The sequence below is a fragment of the Bos javanicus genome, chromosome 9 (assembly GCF_032452875.1).
Source record: "Bos javanicus breed banteng chromosome 9, ARS-OSU_banteng_1.0, whole genome shotgun sequence".
Taxonomy (NCBI): Eukaryota; Metazoa; Chordata; class Mammalia; order Artiodactyla; family Bovidae; genus Bos; species Bos javanicus.
The window spans coordinates 45,238,214-45,257,973 of NC_083876.1; the positions used below are offsets into that span (position 1 = coordinate 45,238,214).

General features: G+C 36.2%; 1 protein-coding gene across 8 annotated transcripts in view; it reads left to right on the forward strand.

The window, feature by feature from the left end:
• The window catches only part of HACE1 (HECT domain and ankyrin repeat containing E3 ubiquitin protein ligase 1), a 118,384-nt gene that overhangs the window by 71,760 nt on the left and 26,864 nt on the right, over window positions 1-19,760 (forward strand). For all 8 annotated transcript variants that reach the window (XM_061427722.1, XM_061427720.1, XM_061427726.1 and 5 more), the window contains 7 exons: window positions 2,761-2,829; window positions 3,073-3,160; window positions 9,700-9,811; window positions 9,901-9,998; window positions 10,170-10,257; window positions 14,726-14,875; window positions 15,423-15,619. In XM_061427722.1, the coding sequence (XP_061283706.1) occupies window positions 2,761-2,829; window positions 3,073-3,160; window positions 9,700-9,811; window positions 9,901-9,998; window positions 10,170-10,257; window positions 14,726-14,875; window positions 15,423-15,619 (802 nt within the window). The remainder of the gene's footprint in view (window positions 1-2,760; window positions 2,830-3,072; window positions 3,161-9,699; window positions 9,812-9,900; window positions 9,999-10,169; window positions 10,258-14,725; window positions 14,876-15,422; window positions 15,620-19,760) is intronic.

Genomic DNA, 19,760 nt, shown 5'->3' on the forward strand with positions numbered 1-19,760 from the left:
TGAATCCATTGGATCATGCCAGTTTTGCACAGCAGGGGATGGACCTCATCTTAATATTTTCCATTCACAGTGAGCCTTAGCAGTGATCACTATGATGGAAAAGTTGGCATGGGGTCAGGCATTAAATACCCAAGTGAGGGGAGGCAGTGCCATGGTAATGAATATTGGTGGGTCCAGGGGCCTTTTGCCTTCTCGTGTCCCTTTCTTTCCTCACTCACAGCCTTGATAACCCTGTCAGCTTTTGATTTGGCAGCAGGGAAGCCTCATGAGGCATGTTTCCTAGTTCTGCCTTGTGCAGGAGAAAGTGGAAAGTGGGTCAGGATCTGTATTAGACTATTCTTGTTCAGTTGCTCAATCTTGTCCAACTCTTTGCCACCCCATGGACTGCAACACGCCAGGCTTCCCTGTCCTTCACTATTTCCCAGACTTTGCTCAGACTCATGTCTGTTGTGTCAATGATGCCATCCAACCATCTTATCTTCTGTCAGTTAAGGAGTAGTTTTTGATTTCCGTTTCTACTTCTTGTTTTTTTTTTTTTTCTTTTACCTTAATCTTATGTGTTGTTACTGGAAAATTTTAGACGACAACACTGTGAGCCCCTTTGTAGGTGGCTGCTTTCCTTTCCAGGGTGTCCCAAGGGAGCATTCCAGAATGGTGGTCTGCCTATATTAGCATCATATGCTCAGGCTCTTGGGAAAAGCTCCCAGGCATCTGAAATGTAATATACAATTTTAGCATATTAGCATGCATGACATTGAATAATGCCCAGGAAGCGGCCAGGAGGTTTTGTGTTTATCAGAGAGCTAGTGTACCTCCTCAGGGTTCCTAGGAGGCACTGGCACCAGAGGTTTAGAATTTTTTATTTGTCCATTCATTTTTTCGGAGAAGGTAATGGCAGCCCACTCCAGTGTTCTTGCCTGGAGAATCCCAGGGACGGGGGAGTCTGGTGGGCTGCCGTCTATGGGGTCGCACAGAGTCGGATACGACTGAAGCAACTTAGCAGCAGCAGCAGCAGCAGCAGCAGCAGCAGCACACACATTAATAGTCAGTTAAGGTCTTTATCATTAGTGGTCTCATCATCTCATTAGACCATACGGCCTTGATCACACTTCTCTGAGATTGTTGGATTATGGCATCCATAACCTTTTGGGTTGGATGCCTTAGGCAACACATGATGGGCACTATGTAAAAGCACGTCGCAGCAAGTCAGACCCTCAGCAAGTGGTACTCTTTTCCCAGATGGTGTTACTCACCTGAGTTAAGTGATAGTAAGCAGGCTGCAGCTAACAGGCATTCCCCTTGATTTACTGCAGTGGTAATCATGCAGTCCTGCTGATTATGCCAACCGTTTTATGTGCCAGTCTCCACCTATCAATAACCAGTGTTGTGGCTGGACTAATCCTTGATTCTTACTATGATTACAGATGTCCTTCAGCAATAACCATTGGAAACCTTTGAGGGGAGAAAGATTTATTACTTCTAGGACCTGGAAATTACATGGCACACGTGGGGTCACACAGTGAGGTTATTGTAGAGGGAGTGAGAAAATATGCATATAAGCTTGGGGTTGAGGGTGGAGGGGCACTTGGATTTTGAAAAGTGAAAGTCACTCAGTCGTGTCCGGCTCTTTGTGACCCCATGGATTACATAGTTTTCTTCAGGCCAGAAGACTGGGGTGGGTAGCCATTTCCTTCTCCAGGGGATCTTCCCAACCCAGGGATCGAACTTGGGTCTCCCATATTGCAGGCGGATTCTTTACCAGCTGAGCTGTCAGGCCCTAGCGTGACATGAATGAATTACATCCCAAGACACTCTGTTTCTCTTTAATTATATGGTCATCATGTAATATTCTGATTATTTTTTATTTTTCAAATCTTTGTCCAGGGAATCCCAAGAATAATGGAGTGGGTTGCCATGCCCTTCTCCAGGGGATCTTCCAACCCAGGGATCAAACCCACGTCTCTTGTATCTCCTGCATTGGCAGGCGGGTTCTTTACCACTACCGCCACCTGGGAAAGGTTTTGAGGACTCACTTTTTATTGGTGAATTTAAAACATACAAGTGGGAATATAAAGTATGAGAAGAGTAAAAATCAGGTGATCCAAATGGTCAGTTATCAAAGTTAACCAGAATCTCTAAACACAGGAGCCTCAGTGGGAGGCATTCTGGCACTTTATCTAGTCGTGGGGCTGGCATTGTGTTTATTCAAGATAGCCGTCTTTGAAGTGGATGCCTCACCAACCAAGCCTTAAGTCAGGCACTTGCATTACAAAGCAGAGAAAACCCAGTTTCTGATGAAGAAAAGCTATAATTTCTTTGTAATAGCAGAAATAAAAAATACAATGCTGTTTTGGTTCTATTCTAATTTTCAGGATACTCATTGAACTGATCTGGAATTAATACAGAATATTTGAGTTTTAAACATCCATATGTGTTATTAACATGTAGGATGGTGAATGTTACTTTGTATAGGATCATTTAATTATATGTTGGCAACAGAGATACTTAAAACTTCGAGGTTTTTAAAAAGTCACTTTATATCATCTGTTAATGAAAAATTATTTTATTATCTATATGAGTGTGTGTGTATAGTTATATATTTCACATTATAAATTGACTAGGCATGCCTCAGAGTCTATAAAGAAAATCCAATCCCCATTTTCTTTTTTGATTAGAAGCCAGTCGAATTCAATACATAGTCAAATTTACCGTATCATCAACTTTTGTCTATGTATTCTGATTGTTTTTTACCCTTCACAGAATGACTTCGCCCCGTTTCATTGAATTTGTCTGCAAACATGATGAAGTTTTAAAATGCTTTGTTAACAGGTAAAACTTTCTTGGTTTAATGGACTGCTCTTGTAACTTTTTCTTTCTTACAGTTTTTATCTCAACAGAAAAAATATTACTTCTATTATTATCTAAAAAATGTTCATTGACAAGTACAAGTATAGTAGGTGTGGGTTAATATGTATTTTTATTCTATTTCAATATCTGTGTATCTAAATTTATATGTCACTTAATGCTACTCATCCTTCCCATTTATACAAGCAGCGCATGTTTTTCTTTTAGGAATCCCAAGATTATATTTGACCACTTTCACTTCCTTCTCGAATGTCCTGAATTGATGTCAAGATTCATGCATATCATAAAGGCACAGGTAGTGCTTTTTAAAATCTCTCTTTAGCCTGTCTAAGGAAAATTAAGTTTTTAATTTGAATACTATTCAGTAATTACTAGAGACCACCTACTGTAAGTGAAGTGACTTTACCTTATTCTTTAGTATATGGCATTACCCTAATGTGTTACTTTTGTATGAGGTGTAAATTTAAGAAATGTGTATTGAGTGCCTACTGTGTGCAAAGATAGCACCTTGTCACATTCCTGAAATGGAACACTAATCCTGTAAGGCCAGTGGTTCTTGGGGATTTTATCCCCAAATACATTTGGAAAATATAACAAATGCCTTGTTGGGGATTTATAAAGCATATCAGCAGTTTACTAAAGGCTTTGGAAGCCCTTTGGTAAATACAGTGGTTTAACTTTGTTAACCCTCCAAACTTATTTGACCTGAGAGCTTTCCTTCCCAAGGGTTCATTCCGTATATCTCATTTTTATGAGACGTGCTTGGGAAAAGCTCATTTTGCTACTTGCCAGCTATGTGACTTTGGGCATCTTTCTAATATTCTTGAGCCTTGAGATCTTCTTTTACAAAAACAGAGATAATGATTCTTTAACTTCATAAAACTGCTGTTGTGAAGAATATGTTTTAAATAGTGACTGGTATATATATTCAATAAGTGGTAATTGTTTTGGAGATCAAAAGCATATGTTCTATCTCCAAAGGGAACTTAATTCAGCCTAGCAGGGGAGATAATAAATATACTTGTAAAATACTGTAATTGTAGTATCACAGTTTTACCTAGTTCTTCAGGAGTTTGAGGGAGGAAGGGCTTGTGTTTGGCTGCTGTAGTCAAGGGAGATTTTAAAGACGAGGTGGATTTTAATCTAGACTTTGAAAAACATGCAAATTTTTGATAGGAATAAATAGGGAAGATGAACATTCTAGCCAAGATATGGATCAGGGCATGTAGATGGAAAAGTTGGTTAAAGCAGGAATTTTGTGTAGGTGAGGAATGAGAGTAGATTAGGGTTATACTACATGGAATCGTGATTGCCAGATTGAAGAATTTTCATTTGCTAGACTGTCAGGAGCCACTCGGAGAAAGCAATGGCAACCCACTCCAGTACTCTTGCCTGGAAAATCCCATGGATGGAGGAGCCTGGTAGGCTGCAGTCCATGGGGTCGCTAAGAGTCGGACACGACTGAGCGACTTCACTTTCACTTTTCACTTTCATGCTTTGGAGAAGGAAATGGCAACCCACTCCAGTGTTCTTGCCTGGAGAATCCCAGGGACTGGGGAGCCTGGTGGGCTGCTGTCTATGGGTCGCCCAGAGTCGGACACGACTGAAGTGACTTAGCAGCAGCAGCAGGAGCCACTGATAACTTTATTTCAGGAGAATAACATGATCCTGCCAAAGTTTTAGGAAATAATTTGTCTGAAATGTAGGCTAGACTGGAGGCAAAGGTTTGGTTATTAGTCATAAGGTAAATGCTATAGGTGTTTTAAAATGTCTTCAGGGACAGTGATCCTTTCAATAATTAAAAAAAAGCTAAGAACTAAGCCTTATAAAATTATACACATGTATATAGGTCTTTGGCATCTGTTTAATAATGATGATGTAAAAGAGAAAGTAGTGCTAATAACTTACATTTATTGAATGCTAACTTTAGGTCAGGTTCCATACATTTGTTTTATATAGATTATTTTATTTTCATACCAATCATATGATATAGCTACTTATTTACTGAAGAGGTTAAATAACTTAAGTCATTCAGCTGCTTAGTGGGGGAACTAGAATCTAAAAAATTTTCTCTGGTTCTTAAATTCATTTTCTTAATCTACACTATTATCCATTCTAGGGTAAATGCAATTATAGGTAAAAGAAACTTATAGTTTTTGAAAGAGGTAGTTTGTTATTTTTAATACTGTCTCTGTTTTTCACTTCCTTTTCCCTCTTCCCTTCCTGAGTGATTCATTCAAAAACCATCTGGATTAGCTATCCACCTTCTTGACTCACAGAAGGGGTTTTGTCGCCTAACCAATACAGGTGTCCACATGGCATAGTGGTGGCCCAGTGAGAGGTTTTGGAACTTGGATGTGCTAAAGGAGGGTGTATGTGTGGAAGAGGAGCTCAACATAGAGTGTGTGAGTTGGAGCAGTATATGGAGGATGTCCAGTGTGCAAGCTGGTGATAGTTGCTCAGAGTAGTTTGACAGAACTTGAGTGGAGTAACAGAGCTTGAGTGGGGTATAGGGTGTCTATGCAATGAATGGTCCACATCAGTGACAGAAGATTGATTATGTATGAGGTAGGGCAGTTGACTGAATTAGTAAAGATAATGGAAGCCTAGCGTCTTACTGTTGGAGAAAGGAGTTAAAAGATGGAGGAAGACAATGAATCATGTACTGTTGAATTAGAATTGGAGATACCAGTGTGAACTTAAGAGTTTCCAGTGTCGGTAGATAGATATAGCAAATCTGGGACCCACTTCTTGGCCTCTGAATACCATTCTCAGTAGACTAGGGCCTGTTGGAGAAATGGCTAATTTAGGGAACGTGTGAGATGAACCTGCATCATCTTATCGTGCAAGAAAGTTGTTCAAAGAATGATGAGATTGTGTCAAAATGATTCAGAAGCAGCTTGAATAGGCTCTAGTGGCCAAATTTGGAATAATTTGAACATCAAAATAAATATTGATGGCAAAATACTGCAAATAAAATTGAAGCTCATAAGTCTATAGTGAAAGAATTAATGAATAAATGGAAACTATGATGAAGGGTGGTATATTTTTATAATCTCAAAGCATCTCCTTTTAGAATACTAATTATAAAGATTAAAAAGGAACTTTACAGTGGAAAAGTTTGGCAATGGTCCCAGCAGACATACCAGTGTGCCAGGACTGAGAATATGGCATCACTTCTTAGATACTGTTGACAAAGATACACACCCTGAATTTAATCATGGGAAATCATGGTTGTTGTTTTTCTGTCACTAAATTGTGTCCCATTCTCTGTGACACCATAATAATCAGACTAACTCTAATTGAGAGACATTCTACAATATAATTTACAATATAAGCAATCTTTAAATGTAGGTCCTGAAAATTAAGAAAGCACAGAACAACTGTGCCAAATGAAAGAGACAGATATTAATAAATACAGTTCATGAGTCATTACGCTATACAGGATATTATTTGGAACCTGGCAAAACTTGAAATGGGGGTCTGAAGATTAGATATATCAGTGTTAATTTCCTGATTTTGATGATTGTGAACTGCTTATGTAGATGAATTCTCTTGTTTGTAGGATATATACACTAAAGTATTTTCTAGGACTGTGTGGACATCATATTAGCAGCTTACTCACATTAGGGGGAAGAAGACACCATTGTACTATACTAAGAAACTGGAGGCTATAACAGAAAAAAGTAAAAACAACTACCTCTGCTAAGATTGACTTCTTCTTCTGTTGGTGGTTTTCAGGTGGCCTGGTAGTTAAAGGGAGAGACATTTTGTATTGCTGTACAAATACTGTTAAGAGGAGCCTCTGTTATCAGTCCTGTTTTGTGAATTATTTTATGGAAATACAGGTACTCAGAAAGTTTACATACAGAAATGTGTCCTTTGGTTTTGTAGGCATATGTACATATATGTGTTGGGGAGATATTTTGATCTTAACAGGTAACTTACTAGCTTTTTGTACCTTTTAATGTTACATTTGAATTACTTTTTAAAAAAAGTTGCCATGTGTGTTTATTTTAAAACTGGTTCTCATTTTCTAGATAAAGGATAGAGTTTAATATTTAATCTCTTATAATGGCAAATAGGTTTATTGTCATTTAAAATACTTATTTGCAGTCATTTTAACATTGGTGTGAGTGATAAGAGCAGTATGTGTTAGCATCCTCAATTCAGTTCAGTTGCTCAGTCGTGTCCGACTTTGCGACCCCATGGTCTGCAGCATACCAGGCTTCCCTGTCTGTCACCAACTCCCGGAGCCTGCTCAAGTTCATATTCATTGAGTTGGTGACGCCATCCAACCATCTCGTCCTCTATTGTCCCCTTCTCCTCCTATCTTCAGTCTTTCCCAGCATCAGGGTCTTTTCCAATGAGTCAGTTCTTCGTATCAGGTGGCCAAAGTTAGGATTCTGGGAGGTGAGTATTTGCACAAATTACCTAACCTCTTGGTTCTGCATTTTTCCCTTCTGTAAAATGGGAATAATAATAATGAGTCCCTTTTTCTCAGAGTGTTGTAAAGGTTATATGTGAAAATGCATGTTAAATGCTTAAAATAGTACCTGGCTTATAGGTGCTTTAATAAACGTTAGCTAATTTGTGATTATAATAATAACTGTCTTCATTTAATCCTCAGAATTAGCCCTTCCAAGTAGGTATGATTTCCCCCACTTTACAGGTAGGAATACTGAGAGGATTACATGTAGGAAGTTCTGAGAGGATTGGTAATTCCCTTTAGGTCACAAACCTAGTAGTGATTGATCTGGGATTTCAAAACATTGTTCATCAAAATTCAAAGCCCGTATTTAAATACATTACTTCTGTGTAATGTTTTCTCCTCTTTTACCTAGATTTTAGGAATAATCAGCATTAAAATGTCAAGCACTTACATTCTAGTCTGTGTACTAAAAATGAAATATACCCAGTAATGAATATAACAATAACAACATTTTATTCAAGATGTGGAAAACTTCTAGAAGTATGGATAAAATTATACATTTAATTTTGGAAAGGGAACATTTTTTCTTATTGGAAGAACAGATATTAAAAGGCAAAAATTAATCTTGCACAAGTTATTTTCATAAAAATATTTTATTAAGAATTGGTTGAAAGTGGTGTTTAAGTCTTTTGAAGCAAAACTAATATTTAGCTCAGATAAAGAAATTTACTGGTGTCCTAAAAATTGCATGAGAGAGAACCTCTTTGTGGTGTTGGATATTGATCATATTTATCTCTTGAAACTGTTGCCTTTTCTGGTATTGCAGCACCCTGATTCTCCTTTGACTTTCCTAGCTGTGTGTATCATTTGGTAATAAATTCTCAGTATTGACCTGTGATCATAAACTTCTCCATTCTTGGTGTATGTCCCTGTATCTTTAATGTCTTGAACATGAGATATTACCTTATCTCCTATATTATCTTCATTCATGACTCTTTCTAGTGTCTCACCTGCAGAACATTCTAGTATTTATTTCCAAGCTCTTAGTAGTTATATCCGTATTAACCTTAAATTCAGAATTTATAAGATCTCATTTGTTATCTTCACCAGTACCTTCTAGGAATTGGGGTAGATAGTGGTGGGGCAGGGGGTTCCCCCTCTAAGCTATTTCTGATGTAAATTTCTGTCCTTAGAGTCCTTCTCTTAAAGGAGTAATGTCTTTCAGATTTTCTTAATTATTCTTTCCTACCATGACCAGGACCATATCACTCAATTACTAGTATTTCAGCTGCTGTGTAGATGGCCTCCCTTTATCCTGGTACTACTCTCATTTTAATTACTGCATTTACCATGCTATTTCTCTGACCAGGTACCTTCAGTGGCCATTGTGTCTTGACTCAAAGGATCCATAATTATGTCCTTGATTTACTTACAAAAACTTATTTCCTTCAATGTATATAGGGTTATGCTGGCACCTTCACTGCCTCTTCCAGGGGATGTGGTTTCTTTTGTGCCTTTTTTCTTGTCTCCCTTAGCCTGGTGTGCTTTCTTTTCCTCCTGCTTGAGCAGATCCTACCCACTTATAAGTCCTGGTTCAGACCAGGATCCCATGAAGCCTTTGTACTCCACTCATCTACACAGTCTCAAAATTCTTGGTGCACTGTGATCTGTACATTACTGTTTAGAACTTGGTATCATTATATGTGTTGTATTGTTTCAGTGTTAGTCTCATCTCTTTATACTGAACAGTTTCTAGCAGTGAAATTTTTACAGCTCTTGTTACCTGGAGTATCCGCACATTCTAGGTACTTGGTAATACTTTCAGATTAATAAAATTACAAATCATTTACAGTTTGTATATCTGGCAAATGAACGAAAGGTAGAGACTATCTTAACTGTTCACAAGATCTTATTTTTCAGTTTTTAGGGTAGAGGAAGGAAAGAAAAACAGTTTAACAAATTCCATTTTAGTTGCTACATATGTTCGAAGGATAGAAGTTAGAATTAGGTGTAAAGATTGTTTTCATAGAAAATTAAATGGAATATGCAACATAACTTTTCTGGATATGGAAATTCATTTTTACAAACCTTTTGGGGTTTAAAAGAAATAGAGTGTGTGTTCAATTGTGTGTCTGATATTAAATTCTTCTAATTTATCAAGTCTTCTCTGTAGATAATGCAGGGAATTAAAAGAAATACACTATCTAGGTAGCAAAGTATTTCAACTTAGATTGGCCTTTTTGTGAATAGTAAATAAAATGTCAGAACATTATTTAGAACTAATTATAAATGTATAAGAATGATTATTTGTAGAAAGGACATTTAGAATGCTAGTTAAGTAAATCTTATAGTTAAGTGACTGCAGTCCTGCTAACATATTTCACTGTTATTTGTTGGGGTAGCCATTTAAAGATCGCTGTGAATGGTTCTATGAACATTTGCATTCAGGACAGCCAGATTCAGACATGGTGCACAGGCCAGTGAATGAAAATGATATCCTGCTGGTTCATAGAGGTATGTTTAGAAATGATATGTGTATAAGACACAAAATACTAGTTTTTGTAAATTTTAGTATGTAAAATTAACCACTGCTACATATTTAGATTCTATTTTTAGGAGTAGCTGTGAAGTTGTGTCAAAAGCAAATTGTGCAAAGCTAAAGCAAGGAATTGCTGTACGGTTCCATGGAGAAGAAGGCATGGTGGGTATACAAATAAGTGTTGTTAAGATCACTGTCTATAAAAGATTGAAAAGCCTTTGCATAAAGTTTAATATTTAATTGATAATGGAAGAAATTTAATGTTATTATAATTTAGAAAAAATTTCACCATTATATTTCTATTGATACTTAATCTTATTTTCTTGAACTCAGGGTCAAGGTGTTGTCCGTGAGTGGTTTGATATTCTGTCTAATGAGATAGTCAATCCTGATTATGCATTGTTTACCCAGTCAGCTGATGGTAAGTTGTACAGTTAAGATGACTTTTTCTGTGATTTGTCACATTTTCAGACTGCACTACTTCAGTGCCTTTTATCCTTTGATTTCTACAGTAGCCTGTGAGCTAGGGTGACTGTTCCCTTTTCATAGATGAGGAAATTGAAATTCAGAGTTTTTGTCTATGATAGCCATTCACAAGTGGTAGGATCATGAATAGAACCTGACTCAGCGTAGCATTCTTTCCTCTATAAGCAGTTGGTTCTCAAATGCTTATCTCAAGTACTGTTGCTGGCCTCAAGGAAGTTTTCTTCAGTTATTTGTAAAATAAAGCTAAATTTATTCAATTTAAGGCTTGACCTTTAGTCTACTTTTCTTGAATTTAAATTTCCTTTTATAAAATGGTACTAGTAGATGAACTTTTAAAAAAATATAAGTCCTTGTTTGGAAAAATTAAAATTTGCTAACCCTATATGAGTTTCCAACTCTTGGAAGTTTTTTGATCATTAAAAGCAAGTCTAGAAGTCATGGTATTAAATCTTAACTTATAGTATGTTTACATTACTATAGTAACTTTGTTTTCAGTCCTTTTAAAAGATTGACGTGGTAACTAAAAAGCTTTTATTTAATCATGTAATACAGATAAAAGACTCTTCCTTATTGAAATGTTGTTTGCTGCCTACAGACTTACAGTTTGATATTGTAGGCTAAAGGGCTTCCCTGGTGGCTCAGACGGTATAGAAATCTGCCTGCATTGTGGGAGACCTGGGTTCGATTCCTGGGTGGGGAAGATCCCCTGGAGAAGGGAATGGCAACCCACTCCAGTATTCTTGCCTGAAGGATTTCATGGACAGAGGAGACTGCTGAACTGCATCCATGATTCCTAAGAGTCGGACACAACTAAGTGACTAACACACATACATTGTAGACTAAATGGAAGTGGTTACCACCTCATGTGTATAAGATATACCTGAGAGTTTTCTAACTTAAGAAGACTTACATCCAAGTGAAGGTGGGATTTCAGGTTTTAAATGCTTTGTACAATTGCTTTTGTTTTCTGAAAATTTTTTCTTTCTCAGTGTTTAAATTTTTCTGTAAGAAGAGAGTGTCTCATTAATTATAGTTTCTGATTGCATTCAACCAAGCCACCAGAAATCTCCACTGAATAAGAAGGATGACTGTAAGAGAAGCAAGTGGGGCTGGGCTTCATGATGCTAGGCAAATGCAGGAATTCACCTGTTTGATGGGCTCCTCAAATACACTTGGTCTATTTGAGATTATTTAGGAATGTGGGACTTGCTGCTTTAATTCTGTAACCTTTTGATTATTTTCTCTGAGATAAATTGGCATCTTTGTGATTTTTATGACAAATTTGATGAAGCCCTGGTTTAGCTATTTAGACCTAATCTCTGAAGCAGGATTTAGCATTCAGTTCAGTTCAGTCACTCAGTTGTGTCCGACTCTTTGCGACCCCATGAATCCCAGCACGCCAGGCCTCTGTGTCCATCACCAACTCCCGGAGTTCACTCAAACTCATGTCCATCAAGTCGGTGATGCCATCCAGTCATCTCATCCTCTGTTGTCCCCTTTTCCTCCTGCCCCCAGTCCCTCCCAGCATCATGATCTTTTCCAATGAGTCAACTCTTTACATGAGTTGGCCAAAGTATTGGAATTTCAGCTTCAGTATCAGTCCTTCCAATGAACACCCAGGACTGATTTCTCTTAGGATAGACTGGTTGGACCTCCTTGCAGTCCAAGGGACTCTCAAGAGACTTCTCCAACACCACAGTTCAAAAGCATCAATTCTTTGGCACTTAGCTTTCTTCACAGTCCAACTCTCACATCCATACATGACCACTGGAAAAACCATAGCCTTGACTAGATGGACCTTTTTTGGCAAAATAATATCTCTGCTTTTTAATATTAAGACATTGTATTTTAGATTTATGTTTTTTCTTTATAGTCCCTTATTCTGAGCTGTCTCTTTAGTTTCATATCTGAGAAATATATTTGGTGTGAAATCATTAGATTGCACACCAGATGTACTTACTCATTCTTGCTGGCTCAGTTGCTAAAGAATCCACCTATAATGCAGAAGACAGCCTGCAGTGCAGAATATCTGGGTTTGATCCCTGGGTCAGGAAGACCGCCTGGAGAAGGAATGGCACCCTACTCCAGTATTCTTACCTGGGAAATTTCAGGAACAGAGGAGCCTGGCAGGCTACAGTCCATGGAGTTGCAAGAGTTAGACACAGCTTAGGTATTAAACCATCACCACCACTTACTCTACAGATTTATAGCAGATAATATGTTGAAGCACATAGACCATAAAGTTTGTGACTTGTCCTTTTCATGAGCCATATAAGTTTTCTCTTTGGGGTTATATTATTAGTAAATTAAAAAGTAGATGAAAACATTTTCTTGTTCTAGAAAGTTACATTTAGGATTCCCAAATATGGGAGATGCTTGGATAGACCTAATGTATACAGTAATTTCTTTAAAACTTGCTTTCTAATTAAATTAAGATGCTTATTATAGAGCAGTAGTCATGGAGGGGAGGGACCAGTGCCTTTGGTGTGTTCTACTGAATGTCAGTCCTTGTACTGTCCTTTTGGCTGTGATCTTGGGCTTATAAATATAATATTTCTGCAGCTCAATTCCCATATTTGAAAATGGTGAGTACCTGTGGTTTGTAATGTAGAGGGAAAATAGCTGATGTCTAAAAATGCTTAGTCCAATGCCTGGCACATAGAAATCAGAAATAAATATTAGGGGCTATTATTACTATTCTATGAAAATGATATTTTCTTATTGAATAGGTTTTTTCTGAGATGATGAAATGTCACAGCTTTACGGATTTGAACTTAAAGCATGACATAAACTTTATATTCTATCTTAATTCATTTTCAAGTTAAAAACTTATGCATTTCCTGAAGACTTTTCCCCTTATTTCCTTTTTGTTCTTTTGATTTCTCTATATCTATTCTTTTTGATAATTCAGATTTCCCGGTAAGTACTTAAAGAAGTTATGTACAGACTTATGAGGGGAAATAGGTAAAATTGTGATTATTCTCAGAATATTGTTATTTTTGAAATTATATTTTTTTGTCTTTGAAGTGTTTCTTCATCTCACAAAACTTTGCTTTGACTTTTAATACCCAGTCTTACATTGTGACTGGGAATGATTCTCAAAAGATACTTTACAGTGGCCCTTTTAAGTCATTCAGCTGTAAGTATCCATACATGTACCTTACATTTAAGTAAACTTACTACTGGTCATGGTAATTTAGTCCAGTGCCAGCACTGATAAAGACCAGCGAAGCACAAAGAGTTTATGGATGCTCCTGTTGAGTAGTTTCAGTTGTGTATCTGTTATGTCATCCAGCAAGTGAGACAGAGACTGCCCTTGGACAGACTTTCATGTCTTTAGTTCCCAGCACTGTGCAGGGGTTAGAGGTGATGCTCATCAATGGGTATTGAATAAATTTGGCCAACAAACAAAAATGTATGCTCAATAACCAAACATTTTACTTTCCAATACTTTGCTTTTCCTTTACTTATTTTTTGATGTTATTTCATTAGATTTATCAGTTATTCTTTCTTTTTGCCCAAGTTGCCTAGAAGAGAAATATATAGGATGATCTTAATAAATATTGTTGAGTGAATGAGAGAATTTGTAATTTGAGGTAGTGATCACATGAAAAGATAAGAAAAGAGAATTGAAATCTTTTTCAATGGTTTTTCCATTGCACTGTTTTTTTTTTTTTGAGACTGTTTCATTGTGGTAAAATATACATAACATAAAATTTACCATTTTAACCATTTAGAAGTGTATACTTCACTGGCCTTAAGTATATTCATCACTATCTGTTTCCAGGCTTTTTTTCCCCCACATAAATGGAATTGCACTCCATTGCACTAGAGTTTGGCAGTAGTAATTATTACTGATACTGTTTTAACTTTTATACCTCAGTGGTACCTATTCAAACTTGTTTATTTGTTATGATGAAAACAGTTGTACATTTAGAAATTTTAGTTATTCTCTTACAGTGCTCTATTCTCTGAGGAACAAAATGAGGTGAACACCTGCTACACTGGGCACGTATAGATGAATGAGACAATGTCTGCCCTAATTCACAGCCTAAATAGTTATTTCCACATTGCTTGGGAAAATGTGAACATGTGTGCACGTGTGTTTGTTTATGTGTTTCTGGGATCTCTCTGACACATCTTCCAGCTACCTTCAGTGAAAAGTATTCTAAAATTTTCTCTCTGCACAGGCTTCCTTTAATATGTATATGAAAATTAATGATTATCTTTAGTATTTTCAATTCCACTGTTAAATATTCCACACAGAACCTTCTTACAGAAGTTTATGCACATTGTAACCTTAGCTTTGCTGAAGTTGTCTGTGAACTAATAATTTACCTGCATTAAATGATCTCTCTTATACATAATCTTAAAAATAAATTATTTTATCTTGATTTTAATAGGAACAACTTTTCAACCCAATAGCAACTCCTCTGTAAATCCTGATCACTTGAACTATTTCCGGTTTGCTGGACAGATCTTGGGATTAGCTCTGAACCATAGGCAACTGGTGAACATTTACTTCACGAGATCATTCTATAAGCACATTCTTGGTATGGCTCTATTGTTATTTCCATAGACATAAATTTAAAGTGTTTTTTAATAGTCAGGGAAAGCTAAGTAAGCCGTAGCAGTTGGGTGAATAATTTTTATTTTGATTGGAGATTTATTTGATTGATGTTATTTTGCTCTGCTATTTTGCTCTCTGCATATGTAAGGCATTTGAGGGCCTGAGAGAGAGGAAAAAATAATCTACATTTTTGATAAAAATTTATTCCCATTTTAGTGTATATATGTTTGTGCTAAAAATGCATTTTAATATGAATATACTTAAGAGAATTGGCACTTTTAAAAGTTTATAATAATTTCCTGAAGAGCTCTTTCAAAGAAAGGCTAATTGTAGAAATGTGGCAGTAACATAAGCTTAAATTTACAGACTTCCAAATTTAGGAATTAGCGTTCATTTAAATCATGCTCTGAATTGGATTGTAATATTTTGCAGTTTTACAGAGTATCTGTAGAGGGCAGTGTTTCACCATTAAACAGATAAGGAAAGGCAGTAACATTTAGAATATAACTGCTGTATGTTTGCATTTTTAGGTATTCCTGTGAATTACCAAGATGTGGCATCCATTGATCCAGAATATGCCAAAAACTTGCAATGGATTTTAGATAATGATATTAGTGATTTGGGTCTAGAATTAACTTTTTCTGTTGAGACTGATGTGTTTGGAGCAATGGAAGAGGTGCCCTTGAAACCTGGGGGTGGAAGTATTCTTGTAACACAAAATAACAAAGTAAGTATTCAAATTTTTACCTTAGCCATTGTTTGCAACTTAGCCCTGATATTTTGCTAATTGCTCCAAAGTCTTGGCACTAGCTAGAAAAACTTTTACTGTTAGAGTTTTGTAACATTTATAGCAGATAAAATATGTAAACTGAGTAAACCATCAAATAAACTTCAAATTGTAAAGGATCATTTCCGTGCTGTGTTAGATATCCTGAGGCAGTTTCTTAAGCAGCCTAGAGCACAGTTCAGTTGATTGTGTAAGTTGGGCATGTGCATATCAAACATGTGATTAGAAATACAAACTCACATCAATATCATATTTGCACTAAATCACTGTTTAATCTTTTAAAAGTGAAATATTGAGTTCTAACACAGAGAAAAAATTCCAGTGTTTAAACTTTGTACACACTTTTGGGATCCACTATATTCTGTTAGACCTGTGAATTTGATTTTGTTTTTAACTTTATAACTTGATTATTTTTATCTCCTGTTTGTATATATATTTTTAAAAACTTGGTGCATGTTTTAAATTACACTGTTAAAAGTTGTATTACTTTAATATATAATATGGGCTTCCCTTGTGGCTCAACTGGTAAAGAATCCGCCTGCAATGTGGAAAACCTGGGTTCAGTCTCTGAGTTGGGAAGACCCCCTGGAGAAGGGAAAGGCTACCTACTCCAATATTCTGGCCTGGAGAATTCCATGGACTGTATAGTCCATGGGATCACAAAGAGTCAGACACGACTGAGTGACTTTCACTTTTTTTTTTTCAATATATGTTTTATGTTTTGATAAATTAGGAAATTGAGAGTCAGAAAATCTGATTTTGGAATTCCAGTTCGGTCACTTAGCAGCAGCAGCAGCACTTACCAGCAGCAACTTATGGTAAAACAGAACTAAAACCTTTTTCCTTTCCTTTCATTGGATTTTAGTTCCAAGACCGCTTCAGGATCAGCTAACTATAAAAATAATAATCATTGAATCATTTTGTAGACTAAAGACTTAATGTAATTTTTGTTTGTTTGTTTTTTTAAAGGCCAAAAGACTTGGCCATATTTTAACCTGTTTGAGCTTCAGTTTTCTATTCTGTATAACTGGAATAATAACACCTTCCATGCAGAATTGGTACCAGCATTTTGTAAACTGAAAAACACAACTCAAACATTAGTTGTTATTGAATAGTTTTCTATAAAAATAGATTATTGGGTTTCACATATCTATAGGAATGAAGACCTAAGTTAAGCTATGTAATTTTACTTTTTGAAACTTAGATACTATACATATTAAAAAAATACATGAAATTTAGGTTTGGAAAATAAAATTAGGAGCTGAAGTTTTGCACATTTATACTTACTAATTTGGTCTACCCTCTCATTTTACACATGAAGACTCTGAAGTCTGAAGAGTTAATGGTAAAGCTGGAGCCAAAACCCAGGTTTCCTAGTTTCAAGTCTAATGTTCTTCATCCTGTTAGCAAAATTAATCACCTTGAGGAAGATCTTTTAATATATTTTTAATATAATGAATATGTTTAGCTCTAGAAGATTAAAATGCTTTTAAAATAGCAAAATTAGATTGATGAATTTGTCAGTGAATGGAAGTATTTTAAAAAATCTAATTATTAGATTGTCTGTCTCATAGTACTTTCCAAGTGGCACTAGTGCTAAAGAACCCACATGCCAGTGCAGGCGAGATAAGAGATGTAGGTTTGATCCCTGAGTTGGGGAGATACCCTGGAGGAGGGCATGGCAACCCACTCCAGTGTTCTTGCCTGGAAAAATCCCATGGACAGAGGAACCTGGTGGGCTGCAGTCCATTGGGTTGCAAAGAGTCAGACATGACTGAAGCAACTCAGCACGCACACACTAATAGTGCATTTGTTATTTTATTTTACACTGGATACTTCCTCTCAGTTAGGGGTATAAAGTCATAGAATAGAATCTTCATTATAACCAAGAGATTGCTTTTCATGAGAGACCCTCATACATGACTCCTTTCTGTGAATACACTGTTTGGTAGGTGGATCTGCCATTCCTCTCAGATACATTTTATATGAGGAAGTATAAAGGCTTATTAGCAATTGCATGGTAAATAGCTATATTTATACTTGTATCTCCTAACAGTGTCCCTCCCACTTTGATGTGATTTTTGTTTAGATTTTAAAAATATGTTTTTTAATTAATTCTTTTGCCTTTGTATCTTTCTGTTGAAATCTAGAACAAAGGAACATTTTTAATAATAATAAATACAAATACACTTACATTAAGTTTATACTCTTGATCATGGTCTAGCCTGACGCTAGAATAATCCTGTAACATTAAAAAGCTTGGAAGTTTTGTTTCTAAGTTTAACACTATACTATTGACATTGTTTTGTTAATGACAGGCTAACTGCTTTTTTGTTTTTAATTAGAGAATAATTGGTTTACAATGTTGTATTGGTTTCTGCCATACAACAGGGTGAATCAGTCATAACTATATGTATATCCCCTTCCTCTTGAGCCTTCCTCTCACCCTGCCCACCCCTGTAGGTCATCACAGAATGCCAGGCTGGGCTCCCTGTCTTACATAGCAGCTTCCCACTAGCTGTCTGATTTACACGTGGTGGTGTATATATGTCAGTGTTACTTTCTCATGATGAGCTTCGGTAACAGAGGATCTCAATCACTAATATGTTAGTTCTCAGCTTTTGTATTTCTAATATAAACAAAAGCCACAATAAATTGAGCCTTTTCATTTTCTAATATTACCAGTAAGCTATAAGCAAGCTGATTTTTTAAATTAAAAATCTTTGGAAATATCTTAAATTGATCACTTGATTTAGAATTCAGTTTACAAATAAAATTTTCAAATTGTCTTCTTTAGACATGTTATTTTTAACATATATTTCTGTCATGAATTTTTGTTATTCTAGGGCCAGCCTTTTACTTATTTATAGATGTAAAGTTATAATTGTCACATTTGGAGTCAACTTCAGAATTTGTAAGCATATTGAATCTTAAATGACTTGCCAAGCTTGTTAGTAAGAAAAAAGTCTATGTAAGCTGATCTCCACATGGGGGAGTCATTTATTCCTGTTTTATTGAAAGGCTTTGGTAATTATAGACTGAAACCAAACAGGCAAAATACATTTGTTTAAAAAAAGTACATTAATAAATACAGGTAATATAGGGAGAACAATATATATCAGTTCCACATTTGAAATAAAATGCTCTTCTAAATTTAACTTTGTATCTGTGATTTGTTTTAAAATCTAGAAGAAAAAAACCCCCTTTCGTTTCACTTTAGAAAATGACTGAATTACCAGGGGATGAACATTTACATTTAAATGGTATCTTCAGCTTTTTAAAGAAGAGCTTTTTTCTTTCACTTTTCATTTTCAGTTTTAAATTCTTGACCAAATGGTGTTAGGAATGAAATATTTTTGTTAGACCTTCAGTTCTAGTTCTTAGAACTGAAGAGTAAGCTTTGTGGCTTTTAAGCATTAATACCTTTACCCTACTGATCATAAAGTTCATTCAGGCTAAGAGGGGAAAAAAGTGAGGTGAGATGGGACAGGATATCAGGGAATGTAAGAAATAGCATGGAAGTTGAGTTGCAGAGGAAAAGCATTAAGTGATCAGATAGGAGTAATGAAGGGGAGAAAGAAATGTTCTGGGCATAGAGGAAAGCACAGAGATGATAGAGCATGATGTTGCGGTAAGCACGGGTAGGTCAGAGTTGTAGATGTTAGCTTAGACTGCACAGTAAGTGAATGGGAGAAGATGAGGTGAAGGAAGTGGACAGGGGCCAAATCCTGAAAGACATTGCATCCACCATTAGAAATCTGAAAGTTACTCTGAGGGCTAGGGGATGATTGCAGATGCTGCAGAGGGCAATATGATTGAATTTCTGTTTTTAAAAACTTTTTTTTTTTTAAAGAAAAACAGCACCAATCTCAGCTTGGATTGTGAAGAATGAGTTGAAATGGGGCAATGTTGGAGTCGGGGCAGCTGATAGGTGATGGTGGAATTGGTGTTGGGGAGCATGCATAAGGGATTTTATAAGACAGTGGGAGCAAGGATAGAGAAAATGAGATAGCTTTTTAGGATGTAGAATTTATGGAACATGGTATCCATACTAGCTGTTTGGGAAGGTGAAAAAGAAGAA